This window comes from Ranitomeya imitator, chromosome 6 (assembly GCF_032444005.1).
Source record: "Ranitomeya imitator isolate aRanImi1 chromosome 6, aRanImi1.pri, whole genome shotgun sequence".
NCBI classification, from domain to species: domain Eukaryota; kingdom Metazoa; phylum Chordata; class Amphibia; order Anura; family Dendrobatidae; genus Ranitomeya; species Ranitomeya imitator.
The window spans coordinates 408533606-408548019 of NC_091287.1; the positions used below are offsets into that span (position 1 = coordinate 408533606).

The 14414-nt window shown below is 45.2% G+C and overlaps 1 protein-coding gene across 2 annotated transcripts in view; it reads right to left on the bottom strand.

The window, feature by feature from the left end:
* Positions 1–5797, bottom strand: part of LOC138642773 (cadherin-2A) — a 392403-nt gene extending 386606 nt beyond the window's left edge. Inside the window, exon 1 of one of the 2 annotated variants that reach the window (XM_069731241.1) lies at positions 5148–5797. In XM_069731241.1, the coding sequence (XP_069587342.1) occupies positions 5148–5216 (69 nt within the window). In that variant the 5' untranslated portion in view covers positions 5217–5797. The remainder of the gene's footprint in view (positions 1–5147) is intronic. The other variant, XM_069731242.1, reaches the window with a different exon arrangement.
* Positions 5798–14414: the final 8617 nt, after the last annotated feature.

Consider the following 14414-nt stretch of genomic DNA (forward strand, 5'->3'; position numbering starts at 1 on the left):
TACCACATGGTCTGCCCTATGTATTCTTAAAATGCTCCATACTAAAGTACTTATTCACTTCCGCTCTACAAACACACACATATACTGTACATATATACGTATATATATACGTAGCTCGATAGATTGATTAATAAATACATATGGTATATATTTTTGCTACTGCTGCACTTCTTTATTGCCTCCTACTTTATAGTTTATTTATTCACTTCTGTATGTATAATATATATGTATATATATATATATATATATATATATATTATATATTTACTTTGCATTTATTTTGTATTTCCTATTCACAGGAATAGAAATCCAACCACAACTACTTGATGTAATAAAATTCCAGCACAGTGCAAAAAATAAATAAATAAATCATATCTACAATATATGTTTCCTAACCTCCTGCTAATATACAATACAGAATGATCCGAGTCAAATAGCAAAAGAAATAAATTTCAGAGCAAATGCTGTATGATTTATTGGATCCCTGACAATAAAATGTGATTTAAAACATTTATTTAGGAAATGGATTGTAATAAAAAGCCTTAATTAAAAAAAATGTATAGTATATACCTGGAATAAAATAGTTCCATGACACATGCCAATATGATCTGGAGCAAAACCACGAAGGGGAAATGAATTCCCGAGCTGTAACATTACTGATGCCCCCGATACAGATGAAACACGAGTCTAGTTCCTGTTTGCCTGTCTTCAAATGTTAAACTTCCCCAGCATAAGAGCTTATCTAAAATCTCCCAACAAGCTGTCACCTTCTCACATTAAATCCCCAGAAATAAAATGTCACATGCTCAGGAGTGCACGTCCTTTCTTATTGAAGACAAACAGACGGCGTTCCTTATCGGACACAAACTAATTCTTGGGCAAGAAAATGTAATTAAAGTGAAAATGCTGAATGTTGGCCATTGACGTCTGCAGCCAGCATCTTTTTATATTCCTGCTGAATATGTCACTCGTTAGGGGAGAGGGCAATTATTTGGAGTGCATGAAAAAAAAAAAGACTATTATGGATTGAATTAGCCAGAGGTCCACATTGGAGGACTGGGGCCTAAGAACGTGGCCAGCCTCAGACCAGTGAGAAGGGGGTGGGATGAGGAAAAAAAAGGAAAAAACGCCTCTCTCTCATCCATGGGGACCAGGACAACAGCTTCGGGGGCAACATGAAGGGGCCAGTGTGGCTTTTGGGGATGTAATATTAGTTCATGGAGGGGATTGAGGGCACAACGCTGAGCTCATTTATCATGCTCGCAGTCAGGAGGAAAGAAGTTTCTTCTCATGTGGGAAATATCTGGGGTTAGTGGGTTAGCAGAGTGACTTCTCGGTGAGGAATATGTGGTTGGTTTCAATCACGTCTCGTTTGGGGACCTCCAACCAGAAGACCAGGGCTAGCCGCTGAATGATGGTCTTCTCCTTGGGCGACTTTAGTGACATTTCCTCTCATTCTCGTTTCGTAGGAGAGAGCATAAAAGCAGGAAGCCAGTCAGCACATTATGGCTTATAGACTGTAAAACCTGGAGGCAGACTGTAAGTAATCCCCACGGCTCGCCTGGCTCCAGCTTAAACACCATGGACAGTACTCAGCACAGAAGCCCTACTGACAGGAGCACTGGAAACAAAAGCCAAAATCAGGGTGAGGAGAGTGACAGGAGCAGATGAGGCAGAGGAACAAGCTATATAATGAACGCCCCAGACACACAAGGTAGGAAAATAACAGGAACAGGGTGGCGGACAGTGACATAACTAAGGCTTATTATCGGCATTACTAAATAATCAAGCAGCAGATGGGAAGGGGCAGGTAGACACCACTCCCACCATCTTATTGTCACCATGTAAAATCACACAAAGAAATGCTTCGCTGCTAAACATGCCCGCCACACAAAGAGCCGGTTAGCCTTAAGACCTCCGCCCCAGAGAAATGGGAAAGGCCACCTCCATCATGGGAACTTCTCCCTGCATAATCCATGAAATCAAGGTGGGAATATAGGCAAGAGGCCGGGGGGCCGGCGAGGGTCTGAGGCTCGGTCCCCTTGTAAATAGTATTAAGCAATGATGATCTGCACCATCTGTGCTGCACTTGGCAACAGCCTCCGTTTTAACCCCTTTTTTTCATGCATTTAAGGAAAGGTACCAGCTTGACCTTCTTTCCTCCACTCAGTAGGTGCCCATCAAGGATGCTAATAAAGTAGCTGAAGGCACATGTATCCCCGGGGGGCAGCGAAAACAGATTGTGCTGTAATCCTTTCAATCGCCATGGTGACACAAAGGCACTTCTGGTGTTTGGTTACCCCCTGGGTTTATCTGGTGGTGGCCTTACAAATACATGCGTGGCGCACATGTGGTGGGCACAGGAAAGTGTACAAGTGTCATGTAAATTGTTAGGGCAGTACAGGGAATGAGGTGTGGAAGAAGTAAAGCAGGCTGAGACTGGCAGGACACCTAATACCCGGTGTCAGATTCACCCCACACGTCCACAGGACATGTCCTATTATCCAGCTCCCTCCACATCTTGTGGGAAATAAGAATGGACAGGCTGGGTAATACTACTAGGAGAAGCCACACACAGGGTGACATAGGTCCTGGCACTACACAACCCCAGCAGGTGCATGTGAGCCAATACCAGGGGACAAATCCTGCTCATTACAAGTCACCCACCTCAAGAGGCCTACAGGACCTGCGGCAATAAGGGTCTCCCCAGGGCGGGGGGCACTCCACACACATAACCCAAAAGTAGAGAGCACTACAAACAGGCTGGTACCATGGTGCACAGATCATGGCAATGCCCTGGGCCAGTGGTGAATGCTTGTCATAGGGCATGAATGGTGAGATGGGTGTGCGGATGTGGGAACACAAGTGATCTGTAGGTAGTGATATGTATACAGCTTGTAGTAGTGACATGTATACAGCTAGTAGTGACATGTATACAGCATGTAGTAGTGACATGTATACAGCATGTAGTAGTGATCTGTATACAGCATGTAGTAGTGACATGTATACAGCATGTAGTGGTGATATGTATACAGCTTGTAGTAGTGACATGTATACAGCTAGTAGTGACATGTATACAGCTAGTAGTGACATTATACAGCATGTAGTAGTGACATGTATACAGCATGTAGTAGTGACATGTATACAGCATGTAGGGTGGTGACATGTATACAGCATGTAGTAGTGCTATGTATACAGCATGTAGTAGTGACATGTATACTGCATGTAGTAGTGACATGTATACATCATGAAGTAGTGACATGTATACAGCATGTAGTAGTGACATGTATACAGCATGTAGTAGTGACATGTATACAGCATGTAGTAGTGACATGTATACAGCATGTAGTAGTGACATGTATACATCATGTAGTAGTGACATGTATACAGCATGTAGTAGTGACATGTATACAGCATGTAGTAGTGACATGTATACAGCATGTAGTAGTGACATGTATACAGCATGTAGTAGTGACATGTATACAGCATGTAGTAGTGACATGTATACAGCATGTAGTAGTGACATGTATACAGCATGTAGTAGTGACATGTATACAGCATGTAGTAGTGACATGTATACAGCATATAGTAGTGACATGTATACAGCATGTAGTAGTGACATGTATACATCATGTAGTAGTGACATGTATACAGCATGTAGTAGTGCTATGTATACAGCATGTAGTAGTGACATGTATACAGCATGTAATAGTGACATGTATACATCATGTAGTAGTGACATGTATACATCATGTAGTAGTGACATGTATACATCATGTAGTAGTGACATGTATACAGCATGTAGTAGTGACATGTATACATCATGTAGTAGTGACATGTATACAGCATGTAGTAGTGACATGTATACAGCATGTAGTAGTGACATGTATACAGCATGTAGTAGTGACATGTATACATCATGTAGTAGTGACATGTATACATCATGTAGTAGTGACATGTATACAGCATGTAGTAGTGACATGTATACAGCATGTAGTAGTGACATGTATACAGCATGTAGTAGTGACATGTATACATCATGTAGTAGTGACATGTATACAGCATGTAGTGGTGACATGTGTACAGCATGTAGTAGTGACATGTATACAGCATGTAGTAGTGACATGTATATAATACTAACATATATGTAGTGATCTGTATGTAGCACATAGTAGTAACCTGTATATAGTCTATATGTAGTGATCCGTATGCATTATATAGTGTATATCACGTATGTAGTGACCTGTATCTAGCAGTGACCCGTATACATCACATAGTGTATATCATGTATATAGTGACATGTATGTAGCAGTGATCCGTATCCATCCCATCGTGTATAGTATCCCCTGCATGTAGCAGTGATCCGTATCCATCACATAGTGTATAGTATCCCTGTATCTAGCAGTGACCTGTATACATCACATAGTGTATAATGTCCCCTGCATGTAGCAGTGATCCGTATCCATCACATAGTGTATAATATCCCTGCATGTAGCAGTGATCCGTATCCATCCCATCGTGTATAGTATCCCCTGCATGTAGCAGTGATCCGTATCCATCACATAGTGTATAATGTCCCCTGCATGTAGCAGTGATCCGTATCCATCCCATCGTGTATAGTATCCCCTGCATGTAGCAGTGATCCGTATCCATCACATAGTGTATAATTTCCCCTGCATGTAGCAGTGATCCGTATCCATCACATAGTGTATAATATCCCTGCATGTAGCAGTGATCCGTATCCATCACATAGTGTATAATATCCCTGCATGTAGCAGTGATCCGTATCCATCCCATAGTGTATAATTTCCCCTGCATGTAGCAGTGATCCGTATCCATCACATAGTGTATAATTTCCCCTGCATGTAGCAGTGACCTGTATACATCGTGTATAGTATCCCCTGTATGTAGCAGTGATCCGTATCCATCACATCGTGTATAGTATCCCCTGTATGTAGCAGTGATCCGTATACATCGTGTATAGTATCCCCTGCATGTAGCAGTGACCTGTATACATCGTGTATAATACCCCTGCATGTAGCAGTGATCTGTATACATAGTGTATAATACCCCTGCATGTAGCAGTGATCCGTGTCCATCCCATCGTGTCTGTCCCCGTCTGGAGCCGCACGCCATGCTGGGATTACCTGGTGCAGCAGCAGGGCCGCCAGGATGCGCAGGGTCGGCAGCAGGACTCCGGGCTTTCTCCGGCACATGGTGGAGTGAGGACCGGGGAGATGATGGCTTCAGATGCACAATAATACAAGAGTCCCAGACCTATGACTGGCACCGGAGAGCGGCGGCGGTGCTGATCCGTGCACCCCGTGCCCAGAACACACACTGGGTGATTTCCAGAGAATCCTGCAGTTGCCACCCTCCCCCGGGAGGAGCCCCCGGGCTGCACTACAGTGATAGCCGCCGCCGTCCGCTCCACACTGGAGAGCTTCTCCTATTGTCCACGGCAGATAACGGTCAGCAGGAAGGTCCAGATCCGGCAGAGGCTGCACTTGTGCTGTGATGGCAGCAGCCCGGGCTCAGTCCTCCTCACTGGACTCGGCCGAGGTGGCTCTCCCGCTAGAGCATCACACGGAGCAGCGCCCCTCAGTCTCCTCCTGCTCCTCACACTGATAACAATACAAGGCGCTGGCTGCAGGAGTCCCGGGCGGCTGCTGATGATGGCGGCTCCTCCTCCTCCCTGTCACCATCTCCTCACACACGAGCCGGTGCGGTCCTCCTCACAGAGTAATGGTCCTCCTCTCATAGTAATGGTCCTCGTCACAGAGTAATGGTCCTCCTCACAGAGTAATGGTCCTCCTCACAGAGTAATGGTCCTCCTCACAGAGTAATGGTCCTCCTCTCATAGTAATGGTCCTCGTCACAGAGTAATGGTCCTCCTCACAGAGTAATGGTCCTCCCCACAGAGTAATGGTCCTCCTCACAGAGTAATGGTCCTCGTCACATTGTGATGGTCCTCACAGAGTAATGGTCCTCCTCTCATACTAATGGTCCTCCTCACAGAGTAATGGTCCTCCTCTCATAGTAATGGTCCTCGTCACAGAGTAATGGTCCTCCTCACAGAGTAATGGTCCTCCTCACAGAGTAATGGTCCTCCTCTCATAGTAATGGTCCTCGTCACAGAGTAATGGTCCTCCTCACAGAGTAATGGTCCTCCTCACAGAGTAATGGTCCTCCTCTCGTAGCAATGGTCCTTCTCTCATAATAATGGTCCTCCTCACAGAGTAATGGTCCTCCTCACAGAGTAATGGTCCTCCTCTCAGAGTAATGGTCCTCCTCTCATAGCAATGGTCCTTCTCTCATAATAATGGTCCTCCTCATAGAGTAATGGTCCTCCTCTCATAGTAATGGTCCTCCTCTCAGAGTAATGGTCCTCCTCACAGAGTAATGGTCCTTCTCTCATAATAATGGTCCTCCTCATAGAGTAATGGTCCTCCTCTCATAGTAATGGTCCTCGTCACAGAGTAATGGTCCTCCTCACAGAGTAATGGTCCTCCTCTCAGAGTAATGGTCCTCCTCTCAGAGTAATGGTCCTCCTCTCAGAGTAATGGTCCTCCTCACAGAGTAATGGTCCTCCTCTCAGAGTAATGGTCCTCCTCACAGAGTAATGGTCCTCCTCACAGAGTAATGGTCCTCCTCTCAGAGTAATGGTCATCCTCACAGAGTAATGGTCCTCCTCTCAGAGTAATGGTCCTCCTCACAGAGTAATGGTCCTCCTGACAGAGCAATGGTCCTCCTCTTAGAGTAATGGTCCTCCTCACAGAGTTATGGTCCTTCTCACAGAGTAATGGTCCTCCTGACAGAGCAATGGTCCTCCTCACAGAGCAATGGTCCTCCTCCCAGAGTAATGGTCCTCCTGACAGAGCAATGGTGGGCAGCACGGTGGCGCAGTGGATAGCACAGCAGCCTTGCAGCGCTGGAGTCCTGGGTTCAAGCCCCACTAAGGACAACATCTGCAAAGAGTTTGTATATTGTCTCCGTGTTTGCGTGGGTTTCCTCCGGGTACTCCGGTTTCCTCCCACATTACAAAGACACACTGATAGGGACATTAGATTGTGAGCCCAAACGGGGACAGCAACGATAATGTGTGCAACCTGTAAAGCGCTGCGGAATATGTTAGCGCTATATAAAAATAAAGATTATTATAAAATAAAGATTATAATGGTCCTCCTCACAGAGTTATGGTCCTGCTCACAGAGTAATGGTCCCCCTCTCATAGTAATGGTCCTCATCTCAAAGTAATGGTCCTCCTCTCATAGTAATAGTCCTCTCATAGTAATGGTCCTCCTCTCATATTAATGGTCCTCTCATAGTAATGGTTCTCCTCACATAGTAATGGTCCTCCTCTCATGGTAATGGTCCTCCTCACATAGTAATGGTCCTCCTCTCATAGTAATGGTCCTCCTCACATAGTAATGGTCGTCCTCTCATTGTAATGGTCCTCCTCACATAATACTGGTTCTCCTCCCTGTCACTGTCTCCTCACACACGAGCTGCTGCGATCCTCCTCTCATATCAATGGTCCTCCTCTCATAGTAATGGTCCTCCTCACAGAGTAATGGTCCTCCTCACATTAATGGTCCTCCTCCCATGATATTGGTCCTCCTCACATAGTAATGGTCCTCCTCCCATGATATTGGTGCTCCTCACATAGTAATGGTCCTCCTCACATAGTACTGGTCCTCCTCTCATATTAATGGTCCTCCTCACATAGTAATGGTCCTCCTCTCATAGTAATGGTCCTCCTCACATAGTAATGGTCCTCCTCATATAGTAATGGTCCTCCTCTCATGGTAATGGTCCTCCTCTCATGGTAATGGTCCTGCTCACATGATAATGGTCCTCCTCACATAGTACTGGTCCTTCTCTCATATTAATGGTCCTCCTCACATAGTAATGGCCCTCCTCTCATTGTAATGGTCCTCCTAACATAGTAATGGTCCTCTTCTCATAGTAATGGTCCTGCTCACATAGTAATGGTCCTCCTCACATAGTAATGGTCCTCCTCTCATAGTAATGGTCCTCCTCTCATAGTAATGGTCCTCCTCACATAGTAATGGTCCTCCTCTCATAGTAATGGTCCTCCTCTCATAGTAATGGTCCTCCTCACATAGTAATGGTCCTCTTCTCATAGTAATGGTCCTCCTCTCATAGTAATGGTCCTCCTCACATAGTAATGGTCCTCTTCTCATAGTAATGGTCCTCCTCTCATAGTAATGGTCCTCCTCACATAGTAATGGTCCTTCTCACATAGTAATGGTCCTCCTCTCATAGTAATGGTCCTCCTCACATAGTAATGGTCCTCCTCTCATTGTAATGGTCCTCCTCACATAATAATGGTTCTCCTCCCTGTCACTGTCTCCTCACACACGAGCTGCTGCGGTCCTCCTCACATAGTATGGTCCTCCTCTCATATCAATGGTCCTTCTCACATAGTTATGGTCCTCCTCTCAAGGTAATGGTCCTCCTCACAGAGTAATGGTCCTCCTCACATTAATGGTCCTCCTCACATAGTAATGGTCCTCCTCCCATGATATTGGTCCTCCTCACATAGTAATGGTCCTCCTCCCATGATATTGGTCCTCCTCACATAGTAATGGTCCTCCTCCTTGTCACCGTCTCCTCACACACAAGCCGCTGCGGTCCTCCTCACATAGTAATGGTCCTCCTCTCATAGTAATGGGCCTCCTCTCATAGTAATGGTCCTCCTCTCATAGTAATGGTCCTCCTCACATAGTAATTGTCCTCACATAGTAATGGTCCTCCTCTCATGGTAATGGTCCTCCTCACATGATAATGGTCCTCCTCACATAGTACTGGTCCTCCTCTCATATTAATGGTCCTCCTCACATAGTAATGGTCCTCCTCTCATAGTAATGGTCCTCCTCACATAGTAATGGTCCTCCTCATATAGTAATGGTCCTCCTCTCATGGTAATGGTCCTCCTCTCATGGTAATGGTCCTGCTCACATGATAATGGTCCTCCTCACATAGTACTGGTCCTTCTCTCATATTAATGGTCCTCCTCACATAGTAATGGTCCTCCTCTCATAGTAATGGTCCTCCTCACATAGTAATGGTCCTCTTCTCATAGTAATGGTCCTGCTCACATAGTAATGGTCCTCCTCACATAGTAATGGTCCTCCTCTCATAGTAATGGTTCTCCTCTCATAGTAATGGTCCTCCTCACATAGTAATGGTCCTCCTCTCATAGTAATGGTCCTCCTCTCATAGTAATGGTCCTCCTCACATAGTAATGGTCCTCTTCTCATAGTAATGGTCCTCCTCTCATAGTAATGGTCCTCCTCACATAGTAATGGTCCTCTTCTCATAGTAATGGTCCTCCTCACATAGTAATGGTCCTCTTCTCATAGTAATGGTCCTCCTCACATAGTAATGGGCCTCCTCTCATAGTAATGGTCCTGCTCACATAGTAATGGTCCTGCTCACATAGTAATGGTCCTCTTCTCATAGTAATGGTCCTCCTCACATAGTAATGGTCCTCCTCACATAGTAATGGTCCTCCTCACATAGTAATGGTCCTCCTCTCATAGTAATGGTCCTCCTCACATAGTAATGGTCCTCCTCTCATAGTAATGGTCCTGCTCACATAGTAATGGTCCTCCTCACATAGTAATGGTCCTCCTCACATAGTAATGGTCCTCCTCACATAGTAATGGTCCTCCTCTCATAGTAATGGTCCTCCTCACATAGTAATGGTCCTCTTCTCATAGTAATGGTCCTCCTCTCATAGTAATGGTCCTGCTCACATAGTAATGGTCCTCCTCACATAGTAATGGTCCTCCTCACATAGTAATGGTCCTCCTCACATAGTAATGGTCCTCTTCTCATAGTAATGGTCCTCCTCTCATAGTAATGGTCCTCCTCACATAGTAATGGTCCTCTTCTCATAGTAATGGTCCTCCTCTCATAGTAATGGTCCTCCTCACATAGTAATGGTCCTCTTCTCATAGTAATGGTCCTCCTCACATAGTAATGGTCCTCTTCTCATAGTAATGGTCCTCCTCACATAGTAATGGGCCTCCTCTCATAGTAATGGTCCTGCTCACATAGTAATGGTCCTCTTCTCATAGTAATGGTCCTCCTCACATAGTAATGGTCCTCCTCACATAGTAATGGTCCTGCTCACATAGTAATGGGCCTCCTCACATAGTAATGGCCCTCCTCTCATTGTAATGGTCCTCCTAACATAGTAATGGTCCTCTTCTCATAGTAATGGTCCTGCTCACATAGTAATGGTCCTCCTCACATAGTAATGGTCCTCCTCTCATAGTAATGGTCCTCCTCTCATAGTAATGGTCCTCCTCACATAGTAATGGTCCTCCTCTCATAGTAATGGTCCTCCTCTCATAGTAATGGTCCTCCTCACATAGTAATGGTCCTCTTCTCATAGTAATGGTCCTCCTCTCATAGTAATGGTCCTCCTCACATAGTAATGGTCCTTCTCACATAGTAATGGTCCTCCTCTCATAGTAATGGTCCTCCTCACATAGTAATGGTCCTCCTCTCATTGTAATGGTCCTCCTCACATAATAATGGTTCTCCTCCCTGTCACTGTCTCCTCACACACGAGCTGCTGCGGTCCTCCTCACATAGTATGGTCCTCCTCTCATATCAATGGTCCTTCTCACATAGTTATGGTCCTCCTCTCAAGGTAATGGTCCTCCTCACAGAGTAATGGTCCTCCTCACATTAATGGTCCTCCTCACATAGTAATGGTCCTCCTCCCATGATATTGGTCCTCCTCACATAGTAATGGTCCTCCTCCCATGATATTGGTCCTCCTCACATAGTAATGGTCCTCCTCCTTGTCACCGTCTCCTCACACACAAGCCGCTGCGGTCCTCCTCACATAGTAATGGTCCTCCTCTCATAGTAATGGGCCTCCTCTCATAGTAATGGTCCTCCTCTCATAGTAATGGTCCTCCTCACATAGTAATTGTCCTCCTCACATAGTAATGGTCCTCCTCTCATGGTAATGGTCCTCCTCACATGATAATGGTCCTCCTCACATAGTACTGGTCCTCCTCTCATATTAATGGTCCTCCTCACATAGTAATGGTCCTCCTCTCATAGTAATGGTCCTCCTCTCATAGTAATGGTCCTCCTCACATAGTAATGGTCCTCTTCTCATAGTAATGGTCCTCCTCTCATAGTAATGGTCCTCCTCACATAGTAATGGTCCTCTTCTCATAGTAATGGTCCTCCTCACATAGTAATGGTCCTCTTCTCATAGTAATGGTCCTCCTCACATAGTAATGGGCCTCCTCTCATAGTAATGGTCCTGCTCACATAGTAATGGTCCTGCTCACATAGTAATGGTCCTCTTCTCATAGTAATGGTCCTCCTCACATAGTAATGGTCCTCCTCACATAGTAATGGTCCTGCTCACATAGTAATCGTCCTCCTCACATAGTAATGGCCCTCCTCTCATTGTAATGGTCCTCCTAACATAGTAATGGTCCTCTTCTCATAGTAATGGTCCTGCTCACATAGTAATGGTCCTCCTCACATAGTAATGGTCCTCCTCTCATAGTAATGGTCCTCCTCTCATAGTAATGGTCCTCCTCACATAGTAATGGTCCTCCTCTCATAGTAATGGTCCTCCTCTCATAGTAATGGTCCTCCTCACATAGTAATGGTCCTCTTCTCATAGTAATGGTCCTCCTCTCATAGTAATGGTCCTCCTCACATAGTAATGGTCCTTCTCACATAGTAATGGTCCTCCTCTCATAGTAATGGTCCTCCTCACATAGTAATGGTCCTCCTCTCATTGTAATGGTCCTCCTCACATAATAATGGTTCTCCTCCCTGTCACTGTCTCCTCACACACGAGCTGCTGCGGTCCTCCTCACATAGTATGGTCCTCCTCTCATATCAATGGTCCTTCTCACATAGTTATGGTCCTCCTCTCAAGGTAATGGTCCTCCTCACAGAGTAATGGTCCTCCTCACATTAATGGTCCTCCTCACATAGTAATGGTCCTCCTCCCATGATATTGGTCCTCCTCACATAGTAATGGTCCTCCTCCCATGATATTGGTCCTCCTCACATAGTAATGGTCCTCCTCCTTGTCACCGTCTCCTCACACACAAGCCGCTGCGGTCCTCCTCACATAGTAATGGTCCTCCTCTCATAGTAATGGGCCTCCTCTCATAGTAATGGTCCTCCTCTCATAGTAATGGTCCTCCTCACATAGTAATTGTCCTCCTCACATAGTAATGGTCCTCCTCTCATGGTAATGGTCCTCCTCACATGATAATGGTCCTCCTCACATAGTACTGGTCCTCCTCTCATATTAATGGTCCTCCTCACATAGTAATGGTCCTCCTCTCATAGTAATGGTCCTCCTCACATAGTAATGGTCCTCCTCATATAGTAATGGTCCTCCTCTCATGGTAATGGTCCTCCTCTCATGGTAATGGTCCTGCTCACATGATAATGGTCCTCCTCACATAGTACTGGTCCTTCTCTCATATTAATGGTCCTCCTCACATAGTAATGGTCCTCCTCTCATAGTAATGGTCCTCCTCACATAGTAATGGTCCTCTTCTCATAGTAATGGTCCTGCTCACATAGTAATGGTCCTCCTCACATAGTAATGGTCCTCCTCTCATAGTAATGGTTCTCCTCTCATAGTAATGGTCCTCCTCACATAGTAATGGTCCTCCTCTCATAGTAATGGTCCTCCTCTCATAGTAATGGTCCTCCTCACATAGTAATGGTCCTCTTCTCATAGTAATGGTCCTCCTCTCATGGTAATGGTCCTCCTCACATAGTAATGGTCCTCTTCTCATAGTAATGGTCCTCCTCACATAGTAATGGTCCTCTTCTCATAGTAATGGTCCTCCTCACATAGTAATGGGCCTCCTCTCATAGTAATGGTCCTGCTCACATAGTAATGGTCCTGCTCACATAGTAATGGTCCTTTTCTCATAGTAATGGTCCTCCTCACATAGTAATGGTCCTCCTCACATAGTAATGGTCCTCCTCACATAGTAATGGTCCTCCTCTCATAGTAATGGTCCTCCTCACATAGTAATGGTCCTCCTCTCATAGTAATGGTCCTGCTCACATAGTAATGGTCCTCCTCACATAGTAATGGTCCTCCTCACATAGTAATGGTCCTCCTCACATAGTAATGGTCCTCCTTTCATAGTAATGGTCCTCCTGACATAGTAATGGTCCTCTTCTCATAGTAATGGTCCTCCTCTCATAGTAATGGTCCTCCTCACATAGTAATGGTCCTCTTCTCATAGTAATGGTCCTCCTCTCATAGTAATGGTCCTGCTCACATAGTAATGGTCCTCCTCACATAGTAATGGTCCTCCTCACATAGTAATGGTCCTCCTCACATAGTAATGGTCCTCTTCTCATAGTAATGGTCCTCCTCACATAGTAATGGTCCTCCTCACATAGTAATGGTCCTCTTCTCATAGTAATGGTCCTCCTCTCATAGTAATGGTCCTCCTCACATAGTAATGGTCCTCCTCTCATAGTAATGGTCCTCCTCTCATAGTAATGGTCCTCCTCACATAGTAATGGTCCTCTTCTCATAGTAATGGTCCTCCTCACATAGTAATGGTCCTCTTCTCATAGTAATGGTCCTCCTCACATAGTAATGGTCCTCTTCTCATAGTAATGGTCCTCCTCACATAGTAATGGGCCTCCTCTCATAGTAATGGTCCTGCTCACATAGTAATGGTCCTGCTCACATAGTAATGGTCCTCTTCTCATAGTAATGGTCCTCCTCACATAGTAATGGTCCTCCTCACATAGTAATGGTCCTCCTCACATAGTAATGGTCCTCCTCTCATAGTAATGGTTCTCCTCACATAGTAATGGTCCTCCTCTCATAGTAATGGTCCTGCTCACATAGTAATGGTCCTCCTCACATAGTAATGGTCCTCCTCACATAGTAATGGTCCTCCTCACATAGTAATGGTCCTCCTCACATAGTAATGGTCCTCCTCTCATAGTAATGGTCCTCCTCACATAGTAATGGTCCTCTTCTCATAGTAATGGTCCTCCTCTCATAGTAATGGTCCTCCTCACATAGTAATGGTCCTCTTCTCATAGTAATGGTCCTCCTCTCATAGTAATGGTCCTGCTCACATAGTAATGGTCCTCCTCACATAGTAATGGTCCTCCTCACATAGTAATGGTCCTCCTCACATAGTAATGGTCCTCTTCTCATAGTAATGGTCCTCCTCACATAGTAATGGTCCTCCTCACATAGTAATGGTCCTCTTCTCATAGTAATGGTCCTCCTCTCATAGTAATGGTCCTCCTCACATAGTAATGGTCCTCCTCTCATAGTAATGGTCCTCCTCTCATAGTAATGGTCCTCCTCACATAGTAATGGTCCTCTTCTCATA